Source organism: Lemur catta, chromosome 11 (assembly GCF_020740605.2).
Source record: "Lemur catta isolate mLemCat1 chromosome 11, mLemCat1.pri, whole genome shotgun sequence".
Classification (NCBI taxonomy): Eukaryota; Metazoa; Chordata; class Mammalia; order Primates; family Lemuridae; genus Lemur; species Lemur catta.
Genome location: NC_059138.1, coordinates 87,803,307 through 87,830,656, shown reverse-complemented (window position 1 = coordinate 87,830,656; position 27,350 = coordinate 87,803,307). Strand labels below are relative to the sequence as shown.

Genomic DNA, 27,350 nt, shown 5'->3' with positions numbered 1-27,350 from the left:
CCTTGGGAAATGCCCCCCTGTCCTTGGATCATAGGTGACTGGACTGGGTGGCCGCATGGCCCAGTGGGGCCATCAGAGATGCTCCAGAGAAGAGGCCAGGTGGCACTGAGCAGAGGGGTGGCCACTGTCTTCAGAGGGACACAGAGCAGAGGCCACAGTTCTGTAGGAGAGCGGGGCAGAGGCTAAGAACCTGAGGCCAAGGGAAAGACGGGAAAGGGGCCACCCTTCCTGCCCTTGGGTCCCACGGGGACATGTTCTTGCAGCAAAATCCAATTTTTGCTTGAGTTGGATCCAGTTAGTTTCTGTGGCTTGCAGTCAAGACCATTCCCCACCTCAGGCCTGCCTCTGGGGAGTAGACCCTCCTTTATGCCTGGCCTGGGCCTGCCTGGCACCTGCCAGGGTCCCAGCCTCTGAGTCAGCCCACCTTGCTGGCATCTGTGCCACCTCCAGGCAGCCGTCCACAGCACAAGCTCCAGCTGCTGCCTTGGCCTGGCCCTTGGACCTGCAGCTGTCTGCTTCCATCCTACATGGATGGTATCTTGAAGTAGACAGGGTTGTCCAGCCCAGCATCTTTCCCCTTCCCAATAACACTGATTCCATGGGAGGTTGCTTTTCTCAGACTATGGATGGGTTCGGTGGGAGGATAGTCCCTGGTAGCCAACCCTGCAGAGGTGTAGGAACTCAGACTCTCAGTGACACAACAGGCAGCAGGCTCTCAAGCTAAGACCGGCCAGCTAGACCTCCTCTCCCACATTCTGTCTCATGAGCACATAATCCAAGGGCAGCGGGAACACTGGGGACCTCGGTCCCAATATTCGGGTGTCGATCAGAGAACCCAGCTAGGAGGTCATTGCTATGCTCCCAGCTTCGTGGCCCTCTAGAGCACCCATACGTCCCACCTGCTGCCAAACCTGGTCCTCCAACCTCCCACCACATCTGTGCATCCCTGATATCCAGTGAGTCAGCTGCCTTTCATTTACCTTGGCCATAACCAAATGATACATCTCCCTTCACCCACCACTGAACTGCAGCTGGGTCTGCCCTACTGCAGGACCCAGATGTCATTTCAAGCCTTAGTCTTGAATAGTGTACCCCATCCCACAATGTGAAGATGGCCACCACCTTGGTCTTCTGTCCACGTGTGTCCTGAGCCACATTTCTTATAATCACAAATAAAGCACCCTGATTTTCATAGCCCTCCTCTTTACCTCCCGGGGTTTCCCTACGTGAGCCCTCCACTCCCCAAGTTTAGCGGCCCTGGCCCATGCCTGCCTTCACAGACATGGGGCTCAGGCCCCACCCCTGCTCTGCTCTGTTCCACCTGTGGCCCCTGGACTGCCCCACCCTGGCGATGTGGCCCCCATAGCACAAGCCTTCCCTTAGGCTCGACCAGTTCCAACTAGCCCATCTTGAACTGTGGCCTGTCCCCTCATCTAAGGGATACTCCTAACTCTTTGGGAAGCCAAGGGCCGCCTACTCTGCCTTGCCTCTTTGTATATTCAGTTCTCCTCCTACTTCACACCTTAAATGAACAAGAAATATTTTGAGGTAATGGTGATAACTTTTCTTCATGTCACACTAATTTATAAATTTATCATTAGGTCTATGGAAGAAATAACTTTCAGAAACTCAAGTATCATTGTCAAGAAATTCAGGCTGGGCTCATGCCTGTAATCCCAGCACTTTGGGAGGCCAAAGTGAGAGGATCACTTGAGACCAGCCTGGGAAATACAATGAAACCCGCCTCTAAAAACAATAAGAAAAATTAGCCAAGATGGTAGCACAGGCCTGTAGTCCTAGCTGCTTGAGAGGCTGAGCCAGGAGGATCACTTGAGACCAGAAGTTTGAGACCAGCCTGGGCAACATAGCAAAACCCAGTCTCTGCAAAAAATAAGAAACATTAGCAAGGTTTTATGTTTATCTGGCTAGGAGTTTGGCTGTGTTTACTGCCTGCTGTAGCTATAGGTGTTAGAGGCTAAAATCCCCTCTGGTGTTCTTGTTTTTGTCTCCTCTGTTGTTTGGGGTTGCAGTTCTTTCCATTGTAATCCCCTGTTGTTTATCATACAGGAGCCCTGTTGATGTGGGTATGGAAGGAGGGGAAGTGTTCACGGTCCTGTGATGAGTCTCAGTGTGTCAGAGAGCCTATTCCTCTGGGCCGCGAGCCTCACAAGGACTTCTCCAGCTTTTTCCCTCCACCGTCCCCAGCCCACGGAGACAGGAGGGCTAGAGGGGGCTAGAGTTAGACATTTCTCTTTCCCTAAGTCAGTTAGGCTCTGATAAAGCCCCAGTTGGTTAAACTCTGGTAAAACAGTTTCCCTTGTGGTCAGGTTAAGAACAGAATGCTGTGGTATATTTCAAAATGGCTAGTTCTCCCCTCCCATGCTATAAACATGTGGGGATTTTTCTCACATTGAAACCTCCCTTCAATAATGGGGTATAAGGCAAGAACTATGGTAAAGGCCTAGCTAAAAATAATGAAAATGTCCCTGTATGCTTCTCTGTAATTGCCACTCTAAAGCCACAAAGCTGGTGGTCATAAAGATTCTTAACTCCTCCCCATAGCTGGTGTCCATAAAGATTCTTAACTTTCTCTGCAGATAACATCACCTTTCTGGCCAGGCGCGGTGGCTCACGCCTGTAATCCTAGCACTTGGGGAGGCTGAGGCAAGAGGATTGGTTGAGCTCAGGAGTTCCAGACCAGCCTGAGCAAGAGCAAGACGCCGTCTCTACTAAAAATGGAAAGAAATTAGCCAAACAACTAAAATTAGAAAAAATTAGCTGGGCATGGTGGCATGTGTCTGTAGTCCCAGCTACCCGGGAGGCTGGGGCAGGAGGATCGCTTGAGCCCAGGAGTTTGAGGTTACTGTGAGCTAGACTGATGCCACGGCACTCTAGCCCAGGCAAGAGAGTGAGACTCTGTCTCAAAAAAAAAAAGTAAAAAAAAAAAAAAAAAATCACCTTTCTGAAACCTAAAGGTAGTTTTTAAGATATCTTCCAGGCCTCGCATTCCAGTGATTGGTTGGCCATCCCCAGACCAATGGCCTATATCAAGAAACTGACTCAATTGGAATTGTGACCCCAGGGATTCCTACACCCCTATAATTTTGCCCCAATTAACAAACCTAATTGCCTAATCCCTTGCCTGCCAAACTATCCTTAAAAACCCTGTCTCCCAAATTCTCAGGGAGGTGGATTTGAGAAATTTTTCCCATCTCCCCGTGTAGCACTATGTGGAATAAAACTCTTTGTCTGCCTTGTAAACCCTACCGTCTCAGCACATTGGCTTCCTCTTGGGCAGCGGGCAAATGAACTTGGTTGGGCGGCAACAACATCTTCACTATGACAACATTGTGGGGCTCTTGGAGGTAGAAGTCATGAAAGTGTGGGGTCTCCCTAAGGCTTCCCTGGAGTTTTTAACTCTCAAGATTGTTCATGTCGATGTAAACTAAAAATAAAATCCTAAGCCCCTAATAGAATGGACCCCCTTTTGGCCAAGGGGACCCCAGAAAAACCTGAAAACTGAATTCCTGGCCATGAAGGGAAGGATGTTTGGACATGCCTCGTTATGCCCCCTCCCTTTTGGAGTTTAACTACAGCAATTGACCAGCATTGCTGTTAAAACAGAGATCATAAGACTGACAAAAGACTCTTTGTGACAATAAGATACTAAATTATTAACAGGACCTAAGGCCACACAAAGCAAATGTAAAATCACACCTGTAGGCCATTAATTTGCTAACACATCACTTGAGTCTATATATTGTGGCGTCTCTGATTAACAGACTTCCTTAACTTAAAACATTTCAAGCTTTTAGATAAAGCTTCATTTTTTTAACCAATTACAAATCAAAGAATCTCTGAACCCACCTATAACCTGTAAGCACCCCCCTTCAAGATGTCCCACCTTTTCCAGTCAAACCAATGTATGCCTTCCATGTATTGATTTATGATTTTACCTGCACCTCCTATCTCCCTCAAATGTATGAAACCAAACTGTAACCTAACTGCCTCGGGACTGCTTACTCAAGGCTTCTTGAGTATGGCTCCCCAGGCCAACAGTCACTCATGTTCAGCTCTGAATAAACTCTTTAAGTTATTTTAGAGTGTTTGGGTTTTTCCTGTTAGCATTGAGCCTCCAGCAATTTTTCAATTACAGTTTCAGTTCTCCTAACCCAGCACTGGCTCTAGCTGTGGGTTTCTGCTCCGGTACACTGTGATTCCCTGCGTCTGCCTGCCTGTCTCTGGTTTTAGGGACAGCAGTTTGCCCAGACCTCAATTCTCTGACGGATCTAAGAGAAGTTGCTGATCTTGCAGTTTGTTCAGCTTTCTCCTTATTGTGAGGACAGAGTGGTGACTTCAATCTCCTTACATGCTGGAAAATATGACCTATTCAAAAGAAACAGGATATCAAAGCTGGTATTTAAAGAAAATAATTCAGCATCTCTTCAGATTTTTTTTTTTAATATTAGGGAGCAATTGAGGAGTGATGTGAGGGAAAATGGTGGAACAGGAGGCACTAGGACTCTCTCTCCCCACCTGGACAAAAACTGTCCTCACAGAATCTGTCTAACGTAATGTTCTGTGTTTTCTTAGATGCTATATTTGTCTATTTGGCATCTCTTCATCACAATGCCAACTATATTAGCTATATTTTGTTATTTTTGAATGCCCTGGCATTGGTGACGTCACTAACTGGGGACAGACTGCCCCTCCCAGGCTAGCCAATTCTTAGAGATAGCAAAGGGCTTGGTGGGTCACGGGTGCACCTTTTATATGCAAACCAACAAATCCAGAGTCTGTACCTTCAATAACCCCTCATCTAACTGTCACATACCAAGGCAATATTCCCTCCTCCCTAAACCAATCCAGGACCAGGTACCAGGCAACTAGAGACTTGGCCTATGCCCCAAAGCTTGTTGGAATTATTCAAACTAGCTAATCCCAAATTGTTTATTCTACCCTGTTTTGCCATTCCCATGGAAACCTCAAAAAAAAAAAGCTCCAGCCTAGACTTTCCCCTTGTTCTTATCTTCTGCCTCCTGACAGACACCGGTGCTTTCCCCTGTGACTCTGTGTGGCATGTGGTGACCCTCTCTCTGGGACCTGTGAGAATAATAAACTTCTTCCTTTGAAGCTTCATTCTCTTTTCCTCCTGTGGTGGCACTGAATTTACCATGCCATAACAAACAGCAACATTTTTAGAACATGTAACTATTTCAGAATTCTGGAGTCTATTCAAAGATTTGCATGGGAAGGCAAATTGCAGCCAATTTTGGTCAATTTCAGCCTGCAGCACCATAGGGGCTACCCATGTCCACCCCCACCCCACGGCAGGCAGCTGGACCAGTGTTCTTAAAGTGGCTTCCAGGAGCCAGGGTAGGCAACAAAGACCTGGTCCTCCACAACTCAGGGATCTAAGTTCTGATCCCTGATTGCTACTTCTGTTCATGGAAGTGCAACACAGAAGTGGGCAGGGCTTGAAGTAACCTCCATCACCATTATTTCAAACTCCACCAACTACAGTGGCTTCAAGAGGATTTAAAGGGCCAGCACCTGTTTGGAGTTTTTTTTCTTTTGTCCTTCACTGTTCCTTTTTTCCCCTTTTGGGAGCCAGACATTTCAGGATTAGGACATTTAAAAGCAACTGCATACACAGGGAAATTTAGGAAGTCATTGCACATGCCCAAGGAAGGATGCAGACACAGAAAAGACCTGAGACATTAAGCTTTCACCTCAGGCTAATCCCCAGCATAGAGACAGCCAACAACAATTTTAAAAGGAAAAAAACAGCAACTTGACGAAAAGGAGAGCATGATTTCCAGAATTTCCACACTGTAAGATTCAAATGTCCAGTTTTCAACAAAAAAAATCACAAGGCATACAAAGAAATAGGAAAATATGACCTATTCAAAGAAAAATAAATCAATCAATAGAAACCATGCCAGAAAAAGACTAGATGGCTGACTTACTAGACAAAGCCTTTTTTTTTTTTTTGGTAGAGACAGGGTCTTGCTATGTTGCCTAGGTTGGTCTCAAACTCCTGGCCTCAAGTGATCCTCTCACCTCAGCCTGCCAAAGTGCTGGGATTACAGGTGTGAGCCACCACACTTAACCTAGACAAACGATGTATGAACAAATGGGAATATCAATAAAGGATAGAAAACATTTTTAGTTTTTTATTGTTTTAGGTAGCAAAAAAGAAATTCTGGAACTGAAAAGTACAATAACTAAAATGAAAAAATTCACTAGAGGGATTCAAAGGCAGATTTAAGCAGGGAGAGGAAAGAATCAGCAAACTTGAAGATTGGACATTGAAATTATCAAATCTGAGGAACAGAAAGAAAAAAAATGGAAGAAAAATGAACAGAGCTTAAGGGACTTGTGGGGACGTCATCAAGCAGACCAACATAGCCACTGTGGGAGTCCCAGAGAGAGAAGAGAGCAAAAGTACAGGGAGATTATTTGAAGAAATAATAGCTGGAGACTCCCCAAATTTGCTGAATAACATGAACACAAACATCCAAAAAGCTCAATAAACTCCAAGTAGGATAAACTTGAAGATACCCACACGGAGATATAATCAGATTGCTGAAAGCCAAAGAAAAGGAGACAATCTTGAAAGCTACAAGGGAGAAGTGACTCATCACAACAGGGGATCCTCAAAAAGATGATCAGATTTCCCATCAGAAACCTAGGAGGCCAACAGACAGTGAGTTGATATATTCAAAGTGCTGAAAGAAAAAAAAAAAAGTTAACTGAGAATCCTATATCTGACAAAGCTGTCCTTTAAAAATGAGTGGAAAATGAAGACATTCCCAGATAAACAAAAGCTGAGGGAGTTCATTATCACTAGACCTGCCCTGCAAGAAATGCTAAAGGGAATCTTTCACGTTGAAATGAAAGGACACTAGACAGTAACTCAAAGCTGAATAAAGAAATAAAGATCTCTGGTAAAGGAAAATACAGGAGCAATTATAAAAGCTAGTATTACTGTAACTTTGGTTTGTAACCCCACCAAGTGGTTTGTAAATCCACCAAGTGGGATTTGTTCCTGAAATGCTAGAATGATTCAATATAACAAAATCAATAAGTATAATCAATCCATGAATAGAAGACAAAAAAAAGTGATCATCTCAATTGATACCAAAAAAGTATTTGACAAAATTCAATACTTTTTCATGATAAAAAAAAAAAACGACCAAAACTTAAACTAGGAATAGAAGGAAACTACCTCAAATTATAAAGTCCATATATTGAAAAACCCAAAATTCACAGCTAACATCATATTCAATGCTGAAAGACTGAAAGCTTTTCCTTTAAGATCAGAAACAAGACAAGGATGTCCACATTCATCACTTCTATTCACAATAGTTTTGAGAGTTCTCGCCATATTAATTAGGCAAGAAAAAGAAATAAAAAAGGTGACTAAATTGGAAAGGAAGAAGTAAAATTATGTTTGCCCAATGCATGTACGATAAAGGGACCCTGGGCCTTCACTTCTTACTGCTAACAGTCCAGCTGCCTTTGTGTTAATCGAGCTATTGCTATCTATATGACTTTTCTGCCTCAGTTTCCTCCCCTGTAAAATGGGAGAATAATTGTTCATGCTTCAGAAGGTTATGTGAGGAGATGAATTAACGTGTCAGGACCTCAGAACAGTGCCAAGTCCACTGCAAGGGCTTTTAATAATTAAAATATTAAATTTTAAATTATATCAAATAATAATAATTAACGAGGGTTTATATCCTCTCGTCGTGGAGACAAGACCTGGCCTTAGGAACACGCCCAGTGACGGAGCGGAACAGTATGCGCTGAGGGGCGCCAGAGAGCGCCGGCACGGTGGGCGTGGCCAAGAAAGCTTCCCCGGGAGGGCACCTGGGATCGGTGAGTTCTAGGCATCAGTGGAGATGCCAAACAGCATTCTCAAAGTGAGGGACGGCGCCAAGGAAGACGTGGTGGGTAAGCAAGAGTACGAATAACGGCGCGACGACGACACCGGAGACTGGGGAGTGTTGGGAGGCGCAGCTGTGGGCAGGGGGGAGGACCCTGAAACAGCCCTTGTCCGTTCCCGGGCGCAGATGCTGGCAGGACGAGAGCGTTCTGGAAGAACCTTGAGTTCCCGCGCTGTCCCCTCGGGCAGAGTAATTGCTTTCCTGGCAGGGGGTTGTGCCCTTGGACCTCCTTCCTTCTGTCAGGATCCTCCCTGAGTGTCGCCATCACTTCAGGGAAGCAGCTCTGCCGGGAAAGCGGGGATGCGGCGGGCACCAGGAGGAGCGACGCGGTCAGCGCGCTCGCACCCCGAGCCACCGCGCAAGCTGTAGCCAACCCAAGAACGTTGGCGCCGGCCCCACCCCCGCGTTGCCCGGGAAATCGGGGGCGTGGCTCTGCGCTCGCCGGCGGCGTCCAGGGGCGGGGCGCACAGTGGTTGGCGGGATGCGGCGTGTGTTGATGGATGGGCGGGGAGGGCGGCTATTGGCGAGATGCGGCAATGGGCGGGACAGGCACGCAGGGATTGGCGGGATGTAGCGAGGGGCGGGGCGGGCGCGCGGGGATTGGCGGGATGCTGCGAGGGGCGGGGCGGGCGCGCGGGGATTGGCGGGATGCGGCGCGCCGCGCGGTGAGTGGGGTCCGGTGGAGCAGGGTCCGCGGGGGACTGCAGATCCAGGCCGCGGAGCCGGGCTCCTGGGACCGTGGGCTCGTGTCTCGGCGGGCGTTCCGCAGCGGCCGCGTGGAGCCGAGCTGGAGGGCCGGCCGCGGTCCCATCCTGGACAGCGAGGCCTGGCTGCTGCCGCCATCAAGCAGGTTTGGGCTGAAAGCTCATTCACAGTCACTCTTTCGACACGTGTGCAGAGCCTGTGTCCTAGGCCAGTCCTAAGCCAACTACGGAATTTTAAACTTGCTAATAGGTGTACTAAAAAAGTAAAAAGAAACAGCAGAAATCAATTTTGGTAACCCAATAAATATATCCAAACGTACTACTCTGCGAAATCTGGTGTGTGTCCTACCCGTACATCGCAGTTGGACTTGCCATGTCGCCACTACTCGGTAGCCCCAGGCTCCTAGTGGCTACATATAGGACAGTACAGTTCCAGGTGCTGGCAATACCTCCAGGAATAAGACACAAAAATCTCTGCCCTCCTGGAACTTATGGTCTAGTCGGTGGAGGCAGACAACAAAGTTTACAGTTTATTAGAAGGTAAATACTGTAAACAGCAATCCCACTGGAGAAGCAGAAGTACCAGGGAGGGCTGCAGATGTAAATCAGATGGTCAGGGCCAAAGGTGAGTAAATTAGTAAGGACTTGAAGGAGATGAGCAAGTGAGCTGTGTAGGCACATGGGAGAGGAGCCAACAAGAGTGCGGAGGTCCTCTGCTGTGGGGAGGAAGAGGTGGGACAGATCTCATAGGCCATTGTAAGGACTTGGGGCTTTATTCAGTGAAATGGAGACACTTTGGAGAGTTTTGAGCAGAGCAGTGACTGTTTCATGTTTTTAGTTTTATTTTTATAATTTGGTAATAGGCATATTGTTGCGTGGTAGGCTTTTTTAATAAGGCAGGCCTCATGCCTGGAAGTGGGCAGGTGCTGGAGAGCTAGATGGAGACGGATCAGGAATTCCATTTGGGGCTTGCTGAACTTGAGACCCTGGTAGTTGTCAAGAATGGAGCAGCCAGTAGACGCCTGAGTATGGGATTCAGAGAGAGCTCCAGGTGGGACAAAGGCTCCTAGCTGTCCTTTTCTCCCTTTTTGGATGAAGGTTACAGGGTAAGACATGGTATCCGGCCACAATAAATTTCCAGTTGGACATATTTGATGTTGACTACAGCTTTCCCCTTCTTTCCTGGTGTCCTTTGGGTGCAGTGAGGTCAGCTTGGCTGAGACACCAGGAAAGCTGCTGTTTTGGGGATGGGCTGGGTCAGGAATGCCTTTGTGTTCTCACAGTGACCCTTCTTGGCCTTGGTGAAGCTGTCCGGACAAAGCAAGCCAGGAGCACGACCATGTTTTCCGAGCAGGCTGCCCAGAGGGCCCACACTCTACTGTCCCCCACCATCAGCCAACAATGCCACCTTTGCTCGGGTGCCTGTGGCAACCTACACCAACTCCTCGCAACCTTTCCGGCTGGGGGAGCGCAGCTTTAGCCGGCAGTATGCCCACATTTATGCCACCCGCCTCATCCAGATGAGACCCTTCCTGGTGAACCGGGCCCAGCAGCACTGGGGTAAGTGAGAGTTTGGGGAGGTGCTTCTGCCCCACCAGCCCAGAACTTAGAAATGTTGTGCGAGAACTGGGACATTTCCCTGATTTATCCCACTTCCCATTACCTCGGGAAAATTAACTTCTTTTTCCTTTAGTTTCAAGGATTAAATTAAGTGATTTGTGGGTTTAAAGTTAGGTTTAGTTCGGAGGCTGGTCCAAGGTAAGGGCTTTGTTCTGGCAGTGACAGTGATTATTTTATTGGCAGAGGAAAATGTTTTTCCTACCTTCAGTGCAAATTATTCAACCATTTGCCCACACTGTAACTAGAGAGGCTCTCAGCGTGGCAGGCTGGCTGGCACCAAGAGCCAAGGTTGGTGAAGATGCACCCCCCTGGTCTCGAGGGGACCCCCTCTGTTTACTGATGTCTGTTTGCTCCTCCTCTGGTCCCTCCATATTTGTTGGCCATGAAATTCTCTGTCCCTTGGGCTCACTGTCTTTCCTAATAAAGTAGCCTAATGAACACAGTACTTTTTCTTTTTCCCACTTCTTCCTTGGTGACCTCTCCTGCAGTTAGATTGTTCTTGTGGTGAAGCAGGGCCCCCCATCTACCATCTTTGACTATTGAGTGATGCTGTATTACCCCATTCTTATCATTTGCATGAGAGTGGCTTTCCATGTAGTTTCAAATTCATCTCCTGTTAAGATTTTAAACTGAGGTCTTTGTAGATGAGACCATGCCTTGTTCATTTTTATTATCCCGGGCACCAGGCTTAATGGGTCTCAGCTCTGGTTGCACGTTGTGTAAGGTTTTTTGGATTGGCCAGCGCCAGAGAAAGAAAGACGAGCAGAGTTGAAAGGGATAAGTAAAGAGGCTTTATTGGAGCACTCCTGGGTGAGGGTAACAAGTCCCAAGAGAGGGACCCGGGAGAGATTTTCGGGTCCCGGGAGAGAGAGAGACCCGAAAAGTCGCATTGCCCAGAAGTCTGAGTGGGTTTATATATGTTTTTAGGACTAGGGGTAGGGGGTTTTTTGGCAGGAAGATTTATGGTGGGGAGAGCAAGGAATTGTCCCTTGCAGTTTTAGGGCGGGTATTGAGAAATAGGAGGGGCCGGTGGTATGTGTGGTCTCTAGGAACGGAGACTCTATCAGGGTAACCATCCAGGTGTGGTCGTCCTTTAACTTAGCTGGGCCTTGCAGGCATTGTCCTTGGCAGGTCTCGTGGGCTTCTTCTTTTTCCATTAGGGAGGAGAGGGGTGCCCACCACCAGCTTTACATGTTGAACCACCCGGGGAGCTTTGGAAGCCCATCCCTTCCCACACCAGGCCCCTGGATCCACTCTCATGTTATTACAGGCAGCCAGGAGAACACCGCCCAGAAATCTCCTCTCGAGGTCATCAAATTCATTAGGAGTGTTTCTGTTTTCTTTACCTCAGGCAGAAGCGCTATTCACCGCTGTACCATGTAACAAGGGACTCCTTCCTCTGGCTCCCAGTAGCCCTTCTTTACAGCAGCACCCTCCTCTGAGAGCAGTTTCCCTTCCAGTTGCTATAGCTGCTAACAACCCCCCAGTGACGGGCAACAGCCACTCCCCTCTGCTCACAGACTGTGCTCCGGAATCAGGCAGCTGCCACAGTGAATGCGGTGATTCGTGGTAGGGCAGCAGCGTTACTTGCTCACAGGCCTGGTGGTGGATGCTGGCTGTCACCCAGAATACCTACACGTGGCTTCTCCACGTGGCCTGGGCATCCTCACTAAGGCTCAGCCTGCTTCTCAGAATTGGTTTCTCTACTTACCTGTTCCCTGAATGTGCCAAGCCCTTCCTGCCATGGCGTTTTCCCTTTGCCTGGCACACTCTTCCCATGGTTCCTTGCGATCTTAGCCGAAGCAAAGTGTCATGTCCTTCAAGAGGCCACCTGTGGCCACCATGACCGGCCAGGGCCTCTTTTTCCTCCTCAGCTCCCCATTTGTTTGTAGCAGTTGTCACGGTGGCTAATTATTAATACTTGTTTATCATCCGTTGTCTCTCTCCCTCCTAGACAGTAGGCTCAGCGGGGGCAATGCTGGCCTTTGTGTCCAGTTTCTACATTGATGCCAGCACATTGCATGGGCGGAAGGGTGTCTTTCTTGCCCTCAGTTACAAGGATATGTCATTCCACATAGTGCTCAGGACACATATTTGGATCCCAACTGTGTGACCTTGGACACGTTACTTAACCTCTCTGTGCCTCAGTGGGGGTGATAATATCCACTCGTGGCATGTTTTCAGGGTTGGCTGAGTTACATGTACATTGCTTAGGCAGGGCCACCTGGAGCAGAGTAAGAGTGAGAGAGGCGGGGATTGGGGTCTGTTGTTTCTGTTGGTGTCTGGCATTTCTATCCAGTGCTCGCGCCCTCCTTATCTTGTTTTGAGTTACTCCCCTGTGGTGGTGTAGATCTGAGGAATGTTCTTGCTTATTCCAGGCAGCAGGGGTCTGGGCTGTGCTGGAGTCAGCTGGGCTGGTCTGGCATCCGCCTTACGGCCCAGCTGGGTCTGTACTTTTTGGGGACTCGTGTTCCTCCCTCCTGCCGGCCCTGACTCTCATCACACCTTTCTTCCTGAGAGTGCCAGACCCTTCCCGTGTGTCCTTGTTTGCCCCCAGGATCCTGGGAAGGTGCTGAGAAGACGGCACCCAGGCGCTCTGGGTAAACAGGGCCACCTGACTCCACAGGGAACAGAACGGGTGGAGGGGTGTAAGGTCTGCGTTTGGGTATCTCTGGTTTCAAGGGATGAAGCATTTGGTGGGGGTGGAGGGCAGAGTGGAAGAATCCAACCTCTTAAAGAAAACCATAATATTTTTAGGGCAGGGCTATGCTGAGACTTGGGTATGTCTTCCTAAGACTCAGTGTTACGGGTGTGAGTGAAGTAATGCTCTGTGTGAGCTTCCTGTGGCCACTCTAATAAAGCACCGTGAACAGGCTGACTTAAAACAGCAGACATTTATTCTCTCACAGTTCTGGAGGCTGGAAGTTGAAGTCCAGGTGTCAGCAGGGCTGGTTCCTTCCAGAGGCCCTAGAGGAGGGTCCTTCCTGTCCTCTTCCAGCTTCTGGTAGCTGCCCTGGCATCTCGGGGCTTGTGGCCACATCACTGCAATCTCTGCCCCGTCTTCACGTGCCCTCTTCTCTGTGTGTCTGTCTCTCTCTGCCTCTTATGAGGACACTTGGCATCCAGGGCCCAACCATACCCAAAGTCCCTTGTCTCCTGTGACTGACTCACCCTGTACTGTCACCCTGAGGTACAGGGGGTCCCTGCACTTGATGTTCTCTCCCTCCTGGCAAAGGCCAGGGCCCCAGGCTGCAGTGCTCCAGTGAGGCCATACGGTGCCCCATGCTGGAGGCCTGGGCTTTGTCCGGGTGGGGGCCGCCTAGGGTCTGAGTCTGTGCCCCTCGTGCCCAGGCAGTGGAGTCGGAGTGAAGAAGCTGTGTGAGCTGCAGCCTGGGGAGAAGTGCTGTGTGGTGGGGACTCTGTTCAAGGCCATGCCGCTCCAGCCATCCATCCTGCGAGAGATCAGTGAGGAGGTGAGTTGGGGCAGCTGGGCAGACTGGGCCTCCCACTAAAACGCTTCCCTGATGCGCCACCCGTTGTAGAACCAGGGGATTGGGGATGATCCCCTGCCCATGGCGGGCAGGGGAAACAGGTCCAGAGACAACGGGCTCCAGAGGGGTGGGGACTGCAGTGTCACCTCACTAACAGGAGCCTTGGTTGGCTCTGGCCAAGACTACCTCCCATCTCTGCATTCCAGCACAACCTGCTCCCCCAGCCTCCTCGGAGCAAATACATCCACCCAGATGACGAGCTGGTCTTGGAAGATGAATTACAGCGTATCAAACTGAAAGGCACCATTGATGTATCAAAGTTGGTCACAGGTAGGGAGCCCAGTGACGGGTGAGGAGTGGTGTGGATGGGGAGCCCCGAGGGTGGGGTAGCAGGTGGCCTGTGTGTCGAGGGAACTGCACACCTGTATGTCCCTGGGGAGGCAGTGAGGGTTCAGGCAGTAGGAAGCCATCAGAGTGGGTGACACCTGGTGGAGAGACCTGTCTCCCAAAGGCAGTGACCCCCGAAGTAGGAATCAGTCCTGAAGTCCTATGTGAGAATTCGCCAGTGTGGCTGAGGGAGACTGGCTGGTTCTGCCTGTTTGGGTGACAGGAAGAAGGTGGTAGCACCTGGGTTGCCACCTTGGGCTGACACTGCTGCTTCCCAGGAACGGTCCTGGCCGTGTTTGGCTCCGTAAAAGACGATGGGAAGTTTCTAGTGGAGGACCACTGCTTCGCCGACCTTGCTCCACAGAAGCCCATGCCCCTCCTCAACACCGACAGGTGAGGAGCCGCACTCAGGAGCCAGACCTGGCCACAGCGCAGGGGAGGGAATCTGCGAGGCCCCGTCTGCAAGCAGCTGCCTGCTTTCTCAGCACCCTGGGCGACCCCACCTTCTCCCACAGGTTTGTGCTGCTGGTGTCCGGTCTGGGCCTGGGTGGAGGGGGAGGCGAGAGCCTGCTGGGCACCCAGCTGCTGGTGGACGTGGTGACGGGACAGCTCGGGGACGAAGGGGAGCAGTGCAGCGCCGCCCACGTCTCCCGGGTCATCCTCGCCGGCAACCTCCTCAGTCACAACACCCAGAGCAGAGATTCTATCAATAAGGTATGGAGCCCACCCGGCCGCATTCAGCCCCAGCACGGGAGAGGCCCATAAGCCCCTCCTTCCCCAGGGAGAGCGCATGCCCTGCAGGGTCTCGCAGGTCGGTGAGCAGCGCCCTGCCGACTCTGGGGCCTTCTGCACTGGGGGTCATCCTCCTGCCCAGGCTCTCTCTGAGGGTGGTGGGAGGCTAAGGGAGTGAGGGTCTGTGGGACAACTCCTACGTCTTCCTGCGGCGGGGGCTTCGCTCTGCTCTCCTCTGAGCCCAGGACTCTGAGTGTTCCTCTGATCTGAGCCCCAGTCAGGGCCTGACAGCTTCCTGGGCTTCTACTCCAGGCCAAGTACCTCACCAAGAAAACCCAGGCGGCCAGCGTGGAGGCAGTGAAGATGCTGGATGAGATCCTCCTGCAGCTGAGCGTGAGCGGGCTGGGGGCCGGGGACCGATGGACATTCCAGTCTTGAATCTGCCACTGGGCAACAGAGCAGGGAAAGGAGGTAGAGTGGCCTCCCTCGGGGCCCTTCGAACTCTCCCTGCCCTGTGCCTTCCAGGCCTCGGTGCCCGTGGACGTGATGCCAGGTGAATTTGATCCCACCAACTACACGCTCCCCCAGCAGCCCCTCCACCCCTGTATGTTCCCGCTGGCCACTGCCTACTCCACACTCCAGCTGGTCACCAACCCCTACCAGGCCACCATCGATGGAGTCAGGTAGCCAGTGCAGCCATGCTTCGCTCTGCCCCAGCCTTTTGCCTAAGGAGGCAGCCCCCTCCTTCTCCCTTCCCCCTACCCACCCCAGCCAGGAGTCAGCTGAACCTTGACTTACAGATTCCTAGGGACATCAGGACAGAATGTGAGTGACATTTTCCGATACAGCAGCATGGAAGATCACTTGGAGATCCTGGAGTGGACCCTGCGGGTCCGTCACATCAGCCCCACAGCCCCTGACACCCTAGGTAACAGGCTCAGCCACAGGGGTGGGAGCAAAGGGCCAGGGAGGCCTGGCAGGGCCCTCGTGTGCACAAGGTCCCCACTGCGTGCTTGCACTTGCCAACCTTGCTGAGACCTAAGAAGCTCAGAAGCTTGATGTCTGCTCTGGAAGCTACTCTGGAATTGTGATTCTGTCTGTGGCCAAGGCGTGCTCAGGGCTGAAGGCCGTGGGAGCGTATGGGAAGCCTAGGTGGCCAGAGCACAGCACCCTCACCCAGGGCCCACCTCGAAGGGCACAGGTAGCAGGGGTGAGCTGACCTGCCCCTGGGGGCATGTGGCAATGTCTAGAGGTCCTTTTGTTGTCACAACTGGGGGTGCTGCTACTGGCACTTAGTGGGAGAGGCAGGGATGCTGGTCCACATCCTGTGCAGGGTTGCCCCCCCGGCAGGACCACCTGGCCCAGGTGTCCTGGGGCTGAGGCTGCAGAGCCCTGCTCAGCAGTAGGCCCTTCTCCTCCAGGTTGCTACCCCTTCTACAAAACTGACCCGTTCATCTTTCCGGAGTGCCCCCACGTCTACTTTTGTGGCAACACCCCCAGCTTTGGCTCCAAAATCATCCGAGGTAATTTTTGTCTTCTGGGGGCCCCCAGCCTGGGCTGTCATGTGGGATTTGCTCTCACCTGGGGACAAGGATCATAGAGAAGAAAACCTACATTGTGGAGTCCCAGGCCCCCCTGTTGGATGGACAGCCCTGAGGCTGCTGAGTGGCCGTCATTATATTGTGGGGAGCCAAGCTGAGTGCCAATGGGCAGGGGTGAAATGGCTCCAAGCCTGTGTGCTTCTGTCAGGGCTGATTTCTGGTCTTCTACTGTCACTGCCCCCGTGTGCCAGTGAAGACTCCTGTTTACTTCTGGTAGCTTCTCTTTGAGGCAGGCCTCACCCAGAACCTAAGGGGGTCCTATGTGGCTTCTTTGCAGGCCCTGAGGACCAGACAGTGCTGTTGGTGACTGTCCCTGACTTCAGTGCCACGCAGACCGCCTGCCTCGTGAACCTGCGCAGCCTGGCCTGTCAGCCCATCAGCTTCTCAGGCTTTGGGGCAGAGGACGATGACCTGGGAGGCCTGGGGCTGGGCCTCTGACTCAGAAAGGCAGCCCTGTTCAGAGACCGGATGGAGGCTGCTCATTCCCTGCAGTGTTAGCGTTGTAAATAAAGCCTGAACACCTGCTGCTGCCAGCTGGGAGCTCCTGGCACTTTTGGTACTGGACTCTCACAGGGGAGCCCACGGTAACGGGAAGCCTGCACACACTAGCCAGTCTCCCTCCTTCCTTCCCTCTCCCTGAGCTGGTCAGAACATGAGAGGTCAGTGCCATGAGCTTGTTTTATTTGAGTGACCTTGGCTCCCTCGACCTGCCCCCACCCCAGTGCTGCAGCAACCCTGTCCTTTACCAGCAGGCAGAGCTGGAGCCTCTGCACAGACAGACTCTGGCTCTTAGGTCCTGGTCACATTTATGCCCCCTCAAAGGGGCAGGACTGGCCCTTCCTGCAGGGTCCACACTGGGGGGCATTCCATGTGCTGATGTGTGACGTGAATGCAGGTGGCAGGCTCGGGAAGTGCTGCTGGAGCTGGAGCTGGGCCAGGGCCTTGGTGGGACTCTGATCTCAGAAGTCCCCAAAGTTCACTGTGTAGGTCTCGACTGTTGTGAAGGGGAATGCCTGTCCGGTGGCCATCTCCTCCTCTATCTCCACCTCCTCTTCCTCCTCCTCCTCCTCTACCTCCGTCCACCTTGGCTCCAGCTCAGTCCCAAACTCTGTCACTACCTCTGTGTAGGTCTCGGTCTCCGACTCCTCCCAGCCAGCAGTGGTGGTGGGTAGCGGGCCCCAGGGCTCCAGGGTAGTGCTCAGGGTGGTGGCAGGGGCGGGGGGCAGCGTGGGGGGCACAGTGGGGGGGCTCGCGGTGGTGGTGGCATTGAGGCGCCGCAGCCGCATCTGTGCTCGCAGCCGCAGCCGGTACTGTAGGCGCCTCTGCTGCAGGCGCCGCTGCTGGGGGGTCATGGGGCGCGATGGGTCGATGTGTGGGATAGGCCGGTTCCCGTTCATGGCCAGGATCTCCCGGATGCGCTTCCAGTTGGAGCGAGCCAGGATGAAGTTGCACTGGGTCGCCCCAATGTCATAGTCCACGTTGCAGGTCTTGGCGCTCGGGGTGTATCCCTCTGCATGGGCTGTCACGCGGTACTCACCCGGATTCAAGATGCGCCAGTAATCACCACCACTTGCTGCAGAGGGAGGACGTGCTGGCTGCCCCAGAGCGCAACCCCCCCGCCCCGCCCTCCCTCTCTGAGTCCAGCAGTCAGGCTCCCCAGACCTCACCCTCCGATCCGCCCCCACGTTTCCCCGACCCTGCCCTGAGTCCTGCCCCAGGCCCCGCCTTCCCCTTCCGAGTCTTGCCCCCAGGCTCCCCAAACCCTGCCCTCGGAGTCCCGCCCTAGGCCCCGCCTTCCCGCTCTGAACCCCGCCCCCAGGTTCCCCACCCTACCCTGTACCACCCCAGGCCCCGTCCCCAGACCCGGCCCTTCCTCTCTGAGTACACCTCCCGACTCCTGTCCACCCTCTCTGGTGCGTTCCTCTTGGCAAGGCGGGGTAAAGGTGTGCACACAAGGTACCTGTCTTCACACCGTGGTTAATGCCACTCACGGAGATGGTGGCGTTGGCAATGGGGATGCCTTGCTCGTCCGTCACCACCCCCTTAATGCCGCGGTGCACCTGGGGAAGCAGGCAGGGCTGGTGGTCCTCACGGAGACACCCCCCACCCCGTGGCCTCCTGCTGCTTCCTCCCTCCCGGGCAGGGCCCAGTCCCAGAGCACCGGCCTCCTCTCCCCCATGCTGCCTAGGCCACCCCACCTGCTCCATGAAGGTGAGCAGCGCTTCCTTGTTGTTCTCCCACTCGCGGGCCAGCTCACTCTCATGAGGGAACTTGTCACAGCCCAGATAGATGGAGAGCTCCAGGCAGTTGGTATGCAGGTAACTGAAGTCATTGATAGCTGGCCAGGGACAGACAGACCTGCAGTCACCCCCTCCTCAGGCCAGGCACCCGCCCACAGCCCCTCCCAGGCCGACTCACTCCCAGACCGGGGGTTCCACTTGGCCCCGTTGACGATGCCCATGCCACCGGTGTAGTCCTGCGCCTGGCAGCCTCCCCGGTAGGGCTCAGTCATGGTGAGGTGAGTGGAGGCAAAGGAGATGGCCAGCCAGCGGAAGATGGCATGGTCTGGGGTCTCCTGGGTCTCAGATAGTTCGTCCTCGTCTTCCCCTCGGGCGGCTGCCAGGGCTGCGGCCCTCAGCTGCTCCTCGGTCGGCGGGCGGGCCATGTCATAGGGGTAGGACACGAGCCGCTCACCACCATTCAGATTTGCTCCCAGCACGAAGGGGTTCTTCTCCATCCAGGCAATGATGGCCCTGACCTCTGTGGACACCTGGGGTGGCCAGGGCCTGTGAGGCCAGGGCTGCAGCCTCAAGTACCCATGTCCCCCCTACATCATCCTCCACAAAGTCCCACACCAGTGCTCACACTCCCCTCTGTGCCCCCAGATCCCAGGGTCCAAGCTGCTCCCCCACCCCTGCCACGTCACCCAGACTGTGGCCTCACCGTGGAGTCTGGGGAAAGGTAGTGTTCAGGGATGGGCAGATTATTGTTGGGGACCCGGTAGGGGACCCATTTCCTCTCTTCAGCTCCCCAGAGCACAGAGTTGAGATCCGGAAAGTCCTCAAAGATGTCAAAGCCCTCCTCGGTCCACAGTCCCAGTGCCCAGTTCCCAAACTCTGAGCCCTGCAGGGATCCAACAGAGTGGGCATTGGCTGCCCCCACAACCCCCCCAGCCCTGCCTGGGTGGCCCTTGGCCACCCCGCCACACCCACCCACCCACCATTTGCGCTGCCACTTCGTAGCCATCAGGGTTCAGCGAAGGCACCAGATGGATGCGCGTGTCTTGCACCAGGCTGCGCACACGGGGGTTGCCATCGCGGTACTCGCGGCACAGGTACTGCATGAGGAGCAGCAGCAGCTCTCGGCCCAGCACCTCGTTGCCGTGGATCCCAGCTGTGTAGCGGAACTCGGGCTCCCCTGCAAGGGCAGGAGCATTAGCAATTGCTCAGTCTCCTGAGGCCCAGGGTGTCTGAGGAAGGACCCAGACCCACCTCATACCCGAGGGGCTGGGAGGCTGGGGGGATGGGGTACAGCTGAGGCTTGTAGGGCCCAGCAAGACAGGCTTGAGCCCCCAGGGGCCCCAGGAACAGGGAGGAGATGGTGATCTCTGCATGTCAGCAGCACAGGCCCGGCTGCAGTGCCAGGGCCTTGCCTCCAACCGCAGGGGAGGGGAAGCTGAGCCCTGTCCTGAGAGCACCCAGGCCGTGCCTCCAGGGCACAAGGCAGATAATGCCCCACAGACCCTCACCCAGCTCATGCTCCCCAGGGTTGTCTGAGATCTCCATGGCATAGATCTTGAGCCCTCGTGAGCTCTTGCCCAGGCTGTACGTGCGGGTGATGGTGGGGCACTCCTCGTTCACCACCTTCATGAGCTAGAGGGGGCAGAGGACCCCAAATCACAAAACTCACCCCTACTGACCATGCCTTGATCTGCTTTATGGGGAGGGCTAGGCATGGCCCCTGCAGGTAACCCCTGCCCCCTCAGGCAGCCCCCCGCTACTAGCCTCCTTCCTAAGGTAAGGGGTGGCCAACGTCCCTCTCAGGGAGCCTGTGCAGTTGGAACCAGCAGGGACTGGGCCAGGTGCTGGAAGCACCAGGCACACACTCCTCCGTCAGCCCACGGACAGGTCCCACCCCTGGCCCTGGGACAAGTGCTCCCAACCTGGCGCATGTCCTTGTAGCTGTGGTGCCGGAAGTCCAGGTCATCAGTAGCCACCACCTCGTTCTGTGTGTAGTAGCTATGGATGGCTGCGGAGGGTAGGCAGGCAGGGCTCTGAGCCAGCTGCCTGCCAGCCCACCCCCAGGTCACCACAGCCTCCCCTCTGAGCCCCTGCCAACCCCTCTGCACTCACGGGACACGGGGCACCCCAGCACCTCCAGGCGCATGCACAGGCTGCCATTCCAGGTGAGTGGGTAGATGCGGATGAAACGGGCCACCACTGGCTCCGGGAGCTCACTCAGCACAGGTGTGTCCTTGTCCACGTTCCCGTGGAAGGTCTGGGGGGAGGCAGGCCTCAATGTGGCACCCCCACTCCCTCCAAGAGCCCTCCCCAGCCCAGACAATGGGAGCAGAGTTGAGGGCTCAGGCACCCACCATTTCCTCATAGCCATTGGTGTACATCACCCACGTTTGGCTGTCGTTGCTGAAGCCCACGAAGAAGGTGGTCACAAAGTCGTCACTGTGGAACAGATGGCAGTCACGGCAAGGCTGCTCTGCTCTCCTGTCCCAGGCCCTCAGACAACCTCAGCCCCCTCTTCTGGGCCCAAGAAATGAAGAGCTAGCCTGGCTGTGGAGCATGGCCGGGGTCAGGAGCCTGGGTGCAATGCCCACAGGGTGGCTGTGGGCACGTGCTCTGTCCCTGACCTCGGGTCCTTATCTGGACACAGGGGCTGACGGGCCTGGCTGAGGAGTGGGGCTGGGCAGTGTCAGCCCCTCACTGATCTTTCTGACCTTCCTGAGCCAGCTCGAGGGCCTACTGTAACGTCCCAAATGGGACACAGAACTGTGCCCGGAGCTACTGGCCTCTGCCAACAGCCTGTGAGCATACTGGATGCTGGAGTCTCGGCCCTGGGTGATGACGCCTGTGAACTGGGTGGTCCTCCTGGTGTCCACTTCGATCCACTGAGTCCTTGCATCGTCCTCGGCACACCACGCCCCATCATAGTAGTCGTCCTCGTTGGTGCCGGCCTGTCCGGGGGCAGCAGGAGGCTGAATATGGGCGGTGGAGCCCCTTGCCTGGCTGGGAGATGGCCCCGTCCCGATGCCCACCTGCATGTTGAGCCGGCCGCGCTGTGCCCCCAGGCCGTGGCGCAGCATGGAGGAGGCTCGGATCTGGTTGTCCTCAATACGATGTGACTCCATCCCAATGGGGGGGCACTCTGTGGACATGAACCCCAAGCTGGTGTCTCACTAGCTTTATCCCTCCCTCCACCAAGCCTAGAACCAAGGAGCCCTGGGCCCACGCCCCAAACACCAGGGGGCGCCAGTCAGAGGGCAGTTCTGGGTGGCCAGTGGCTCCCTGGTGCCCCGCACCAGCCCACCTCAAAGTGACTCAAACCCAGGCCAGGAACTGCTTCCAATCCCAGCCTGTGCTTCCCCTCCCTGGGCCTCAGCTGCCCCATCTCGAGAATGGGCTGACCATGCCTGGCTCTCAGGGGACAAGGGGCTCACACGAAATCACAGGCAGAGCCACCCCGGCGCCTGGGCAGTCACAGACATCGTCTGCACACTGGCCCTGCAGGGACAACTGCAAAGGCAGCCGAGGCTCTGCTCCCCACCCAAGGGCCCAGGTCCTCCCGCACCTGCTGCTAGGGGCCTAGAGAGCCACCGCCCTCCTGAAGCAGGCCAGCCTCGGGCCCAGAGTAGGGACAGCCCAGCAAGGCTGTGCTTGGCTCCCAGGGCCCCCGCTTCTGGGCCTGAGAGCATGAGAGCAGGAAAGAGTTCTGGGGGCCTGGAGCCCCATCAGGAAATCCAGGTTCAGGTCCCATCTGTGCCCTTGGGCAGGTCATTTATCCCCGTACCCCCATCCTGTGGCCCCCTGACCCCCACCCCCACTCCCCTGGATCCCCACTCACTGACTTTCTCCTTAGGAATCCATTCCTCCTCCGACTCCTCACCCTTACGGGGCCCTGGGGACAATGAAGGGAGAGGCGGGTGCTGAGAGTCTGGGAGGCAAGCAGGAGTCCAGATGCCACCCCACGGAAACCCGGGCCCCGGCCCGGCCACACACCTTTGTGGTCCTTGCCCTTCTCCACAGCCCACTTGTCAGTCTCGTCCTCCTTGGGGCTGCCCTCCTTTTTGGGTTTCTCTGGAGAGTGCAAGGTAGGAAGGGCCCGTCAGCCTGGGCTTCCGGCACGCTGGTGGGGTCGGGCTGAGCTAGGGGCGGGCGGGCGGGCAGGCCCGAGCTGGGGCCGGGGGTAGGCCTGGTGTGGGAGCCCCTTGCCCCACTCACTCAGCTCGTCCTTCTCTTCGTCCGGCTGGCGCTCAGCGTCGGGCTTCTGGGGCGGGAAAGGCCGAAAGTAATAGTCCACTGCGGGTGGGGGAGAGCCGGGCTGAGGCAGCCTGACCTGCCGCGGGCCCCAGCTCCCGGGCAGAGGGGAGGAGGACCAGGGTGGGGGACGGCAGAGAGGGGAGGGAGGGTCCCGCGGGGGTGGGGAGGCAGCCGGCACTCAGCGGGCAGCAGAGCAACACTTTGCTGAAGTCACCAGCCTGGCCCCCGGCAGCTTTGGCCTGAGGAAGGGACGAGTCGAGGCCGGGCAGAGAGTAGTGCCCAAAGCATGGGACAGGCCTCAGGTGACAGCTGGCCCCTGTGGTCAGGAGTGGAGAGGGGGTGTCTCATGGGCTGAGCTGGGGCCCAGGGTTGGAGGGACTGGTGGGGACACGAATGAGAGGGCAGTGACAGCCCATCGGGCGCTCTGAAGGGCGTGAGGCAGGGGCAGCACACGGCAGCAGGAAGCCGACCAGAGCACAGGTCGGGGGAGGGCTGGGGCCCACGGGAGTGACAAGGCTGAGGGCGAGGACTAGGGACACCCCACCAGGGGCCAGAGGAATGTCAGGAACCAGGAAGTGGAGAAGGGGCAGCACGGCCGGGCGGGCACGCCGGGGCCCAGGTGAGGGGTGGCGAGGTAGCTGCGGCAGGTGGAGTTGCAAGGTGGGTCGGTCACCGCGGCCATCTCCAAAGCGCACCCCTGGCCCTGAGGTCCACCCTGCCCGCGTCCCTCGGGCTCTGGGGCTCTCGGTACTCACTGTCATCGTAGGTGGGGATCACGTAGCCATCTCCATAGTCAGGGGGCATCGGGGGCAGCACAGGCTTCAGAGGGGGCTCTGTGGAGGTGGGGAGGTGAGGAGTGGGGGGCCTGGAGGCCCTGTACCCGCGCCCCTCCTCTCCTGCCCTCCTACCTGTCCTCTCCTCCGGGGCCTCCGCCTTCTCCTCAGGGCGCTGTGGCCAGAGCCGCTCGGGCCTCCTCCTGCTCGGGGGCGGCCTGGGCTGCTTCTGGCGCCGAATGTACTCAACTGAGGGGGAGGCGGGCTCTGAGTGGGGCCCGAGGCTGGGACGAGGCCTCAGGTAGGACCCTCAGTGGGCCCCCCGGGCCAGGGTCCGACCCAGGCTGGGGCGGCAGGGTCCTACTCACAGTCCTCGTAGTCCTCCCTCTCTATCTGGTCGTTGTAGTCCAGTGTGGGCAGCTCAGTCTCCTCCTCCGGCTCTGAGAGGAAAGTGCTGGTAGCCGCCCGACAACCCCACCCAGGCCCACTCTGGGAAACCCCTCGGTCCAGCACACCAGGGCGGTTGGCCACCCTGAGGCCAGGCAGGTGCTGGCCACTCACCAGGCTGCTGCTCCCTGGCCTCCACACGGGTCTCCTCATCCGGACCCTGCCAGCTATTTGGAAGGGCCCCCCCTGCAACACAGGAGCCGCAGGAGCAGGTGGGCAGCAGGCCTGCTGTCACCACCTAGAGAGCCTGAGGCCACCAGCCACCCATGGAGCCCCCACAGACCCTCCAGACACCCTCCTGAAGCCGAGCTCTCTCCAAAGGGGCCTGGGCTCCTGTGGCCCTTGGCACCCTGCTGGGGTCCCTCAGGGCCTGAGAGCTAGTGGCCTTCTGGGAAACCCACCCTGCTGCCTGGGAGGCCCTGCTGCAAAGCCACCCCCAGCAGGGAAACGCAGGAGGCAACCTCGAAGGCTCAGAGCCCGGGGACACATGGCTGGGGCCCAGGGGACAGAGATCTCCACCCACAGGCTGCCAAGTCTTTTCCCTACCAAGGAGATGCAGCAGCACTGAGAGAAGTCACTAAATTGTTAAGTTCATGACAAAAATAAAGCCCCAGGGCCCATCCCATCCAGGGGGGACCTGAGGGTCTATAGGAAGCAGGGACCCACCTTCACCCCTCCCTGCCTCCACCCCAGCAGGAGGTCAGAGCCCCATAACCCTGGAAGAGCCTGGCACAAACCTCTCTCCTGGGGTAGCTCCTCGGGGCCAGGGCTGGGGGGCGGGGGCAGTGGCCACTCCAGGGTTTCTGAGGGGACCAGGGTGGGGGGCTTCTTCCCTGCCAGTGGTTTCTTGGTGGCCTTGGGTGGCTTCTCCTTGGGCTTCTTGGTGGCCTTGGGTGGCTTCTCCTTGGGCTTCTTGGTGGCCTTGGGTGGCTTCTCCTTGGGCTTCTTAGTAGCCTTCGGTGGCTTCTCCTTCCCCTTCTTGGGTGGCCTGGGGGACCCCTCCAGGGACTGTTTGGCTGCCTTGGGGCCTTTGTCTTTCTTGCCTTTCTTCCCTTTGTCTTTGGCCTTTTCTGGAGCTGCTGCCCAAGATGCAGACTCAAGTCAAACTAAAGGAGCCCACCCTGTGCCCGCACGTGGCTCCCCACCCAAGATGCACACAACCTGGGCACAGCAAAGGGGAATCTTGTCAGTTCCTGGTGCAGATCAGGAAACTGAGTGGTCCACGCAGGGGAACACTTGGCCGTGTGGCAGAGCTGGGATTTGGACCCAGGCTTTCTGTCTGCAAGTCTGGGGCTGTCACCAGCAATCTCAGCCTCTCTAAAGACTAAGCATGGGGCACTCAGCTCCCAGGGAGAGGCCCTCATCCCCCCACCTGTCAAAATCTCAAGAGGGGCCCCTCACAATCCACTCATTCACCAAATGTCCACTATTCTGTGCTGGGCAGGAAAGGGGCAGAGAGGTGGCCGAGCCATCCAAGCCTGGAGGAGCACTTGGTCATCCCTGCCAACCACCATACAAGGTAAAGGACATGGGCCCAGGGCTCTCCCTGAGTCTGCCTGCAGGGGCAAGAAAAGCTTCAAAGGAAAGAGATACTCGGTGGGCCTTGCAGCCCGAAGAGGAGGAAGTGATCCCACTTCAAGAAGTAAGGAGTTTGGAGTGGGTTGGAAGGATAGGGGTCCTGAGGAGCACGCAGAGGACAGAAGGGACAGCCAAGCAGCTTGTGGCTGCTCTTTTCAGAGAGCTTGGGAGAGGGAGCAGGGGCTGGGCGTGTGTCTGCTCCGTGGGAATCTTCCCTGGACCCTAAGCAGGAGCTGCAAATGCTGTTGAGAACTTAATGGGAGGTAGGGGAGCAAGAGGGGAGTTTGGCAGAAACACAGGAAAAGCTACAAAATGCAGACAGCCAGGAGAAGCAGGGCTGCTACAGCAGCATCCCAGCGACGGACGGACGGCAAGCCTGGAACAGGAGCTAGAGGCAGGAGGGGCCACAGGCAGCGGGTGGGGTGGAACAGCCAGCAAAGACCCAGCGCTGGGGCTGCAGGGGAGGGGCTGCTGACATCAGGAATGACAGAGTCTCCTAGGAGAGAGGGATCACAAGACCCTCTGCCACCCTCCAGCGGGCCACAATAAACAGCTAAGATTTATTGACAACCGATTATGTAAGAGACCCTGGGTTAAATGCTTTGGTGATGCATCACCTCATCTAATTTCCATAGTAACCCCAGACTACCCACTGCCACCTGGAAGCCTTGAGCGGGGAGGGGGTCTTCTGCAAACCCATCACCTGCCTGTGTGCTCCTGGCCTAGGAGGCAAGGGCAAGAGGGAGGGAAGCCTGAAGCTGTGCCACCATCAGGCAGTGTGGCCCCAGTAGGATGGTAGGGTAGTGACACAGCACAGCCCCCCTTGGGGACACAGCATAGTCCCCAGTGGCTCAAGCCTAGTCCCTCTTGGGGCCTGGAGGACTGAGGATGAGGGACTAGGACAACCAGAGCCACTGGGCCCCAAAAGCAGCCCTGCTGCCCAGTCCTGGATGTGCCTCCAAGCCCACGGGCCTCAGGCCAGCACTGACCTCGGCCTGGCACAGTGTCCCGCCAGGCATCTGGGCTGGCGGGTGCATCAGTGAGCCATCCCTCCCCTGCGCAGGCTGGGGAGTGGCCAGACTCTGCCGAGTGCCTCTGTTCTCACCTGAGATGCCAGCCCCCCCCACACCCCAGGGGCGTCCGCCCCCGCAAGGCTCTTACCTTCTGCGGCCGCCCCCGCCCGCGTCCCTGACTTGTCCCGGGTCTGGGCTTTTCGGACGCGCAGGGTGGGCTCGGGAGGCGGCGGGGCCTCCACATCGTCCTCCCGGGGCTCTGGCTCCAGCTCCGACAGGAAGCCCTCGAGGAACTCCTCGATCTCGTCGTCGGTCAGCACCGTCTGCGGGCGCCCCCCGGGGCACAGGGCCAGCAACGCCAGGAGGCAGCCGAGCAGGGGCGCCCCGCGCACGGCCATGGCGGCCGCGGCACGCGCGGGGGGCTCCCGGGAGGGCGTCGGGGGCGAGGGCAGGGGCAGAAGAGGGGACGGGTGGGCGAGGGGACGGGGCGGGGCGGGCGAGGGGAATGGGTGGGCGAGGGGATCGGGTTGGGCAAGGGGATCAGGGAGAGGCGCTGGGGGT

At 56.0% G+C, this 27,350-nt stretch overlaps 2 protein-coding genes across 2 annotated transcripts; one reads left to right on the top strand and one right to left on the bottom strand.

The window, feature by feature from the left end:
- The first annotated feature begins 7,858 nt into the window (after positions 1-7,858).
- Positions 7,859-17,018, top strand: POLD2 (DNA polymerase delta 2, accessory subunit). The gene is given in 12 exon segments (XM_045565188.1): positions 7,859-7,959; positions 9,940-10,040; positions 10,042-10,216; positions 13,628-13,749; positions 13,974-14,097; positions 14,433-14,547; positions 14,670-14,868; positions 15,199-15,279; positions 15,412-15,569; positions 15,687-15,814; positions 16,308-16,409; positions 16,765-17,018. Coding segments are annotated over 12 exon segments (1,518 nt in total). The 5' UTR covers positions 7,859-7,907; the 3' UTR covers positions 16,926-17,018.
- Positions 17,019-17,151: 133 nt separating this feature from the next.
- AEBP1 (AE binding protein 1) lies at positions 17,152-27,206 on the bottom strand. The gene is made up of 21 exons (XM_045565187.1): positions 26,938-27,206; positions 24,936-25,274; positions 24,313-24,384; positions 24,120-24,191; positions 23,887-24,000; positions 23,734-23,811; positions 22,940-23,017; positions 22,718-22,795; positions 22,563-22,616; positions 21,757-21,866; positions 21,536-21,675; positions 21,082-21,166; positions 20,840-20,984; positions 20,650-20,735; positions 20,236-20,359; positions 19,708-19,904; positions 19,431-19,610; positions 18,906-19,257; positions 18,686-18,825; positions 18,448-18,547; positions 17,152-18,060 (listed from the first exon to the last, which is right to left on the bottom strand). Exons 1-21 carry the CDS (start codon positions 27,185-27,187, stop codon positions 17,447-17,449), a joined length of 3,408 nt encoding a protein of 1,135 aa, XP_045421143.1. The 5' UTR covers positions 27,188-27,206; the 3' UTR covers positions 17,152-17,446.
- Between the last annotated feature and the right edge of the window lie 144 nt (positions 27,207-27,350).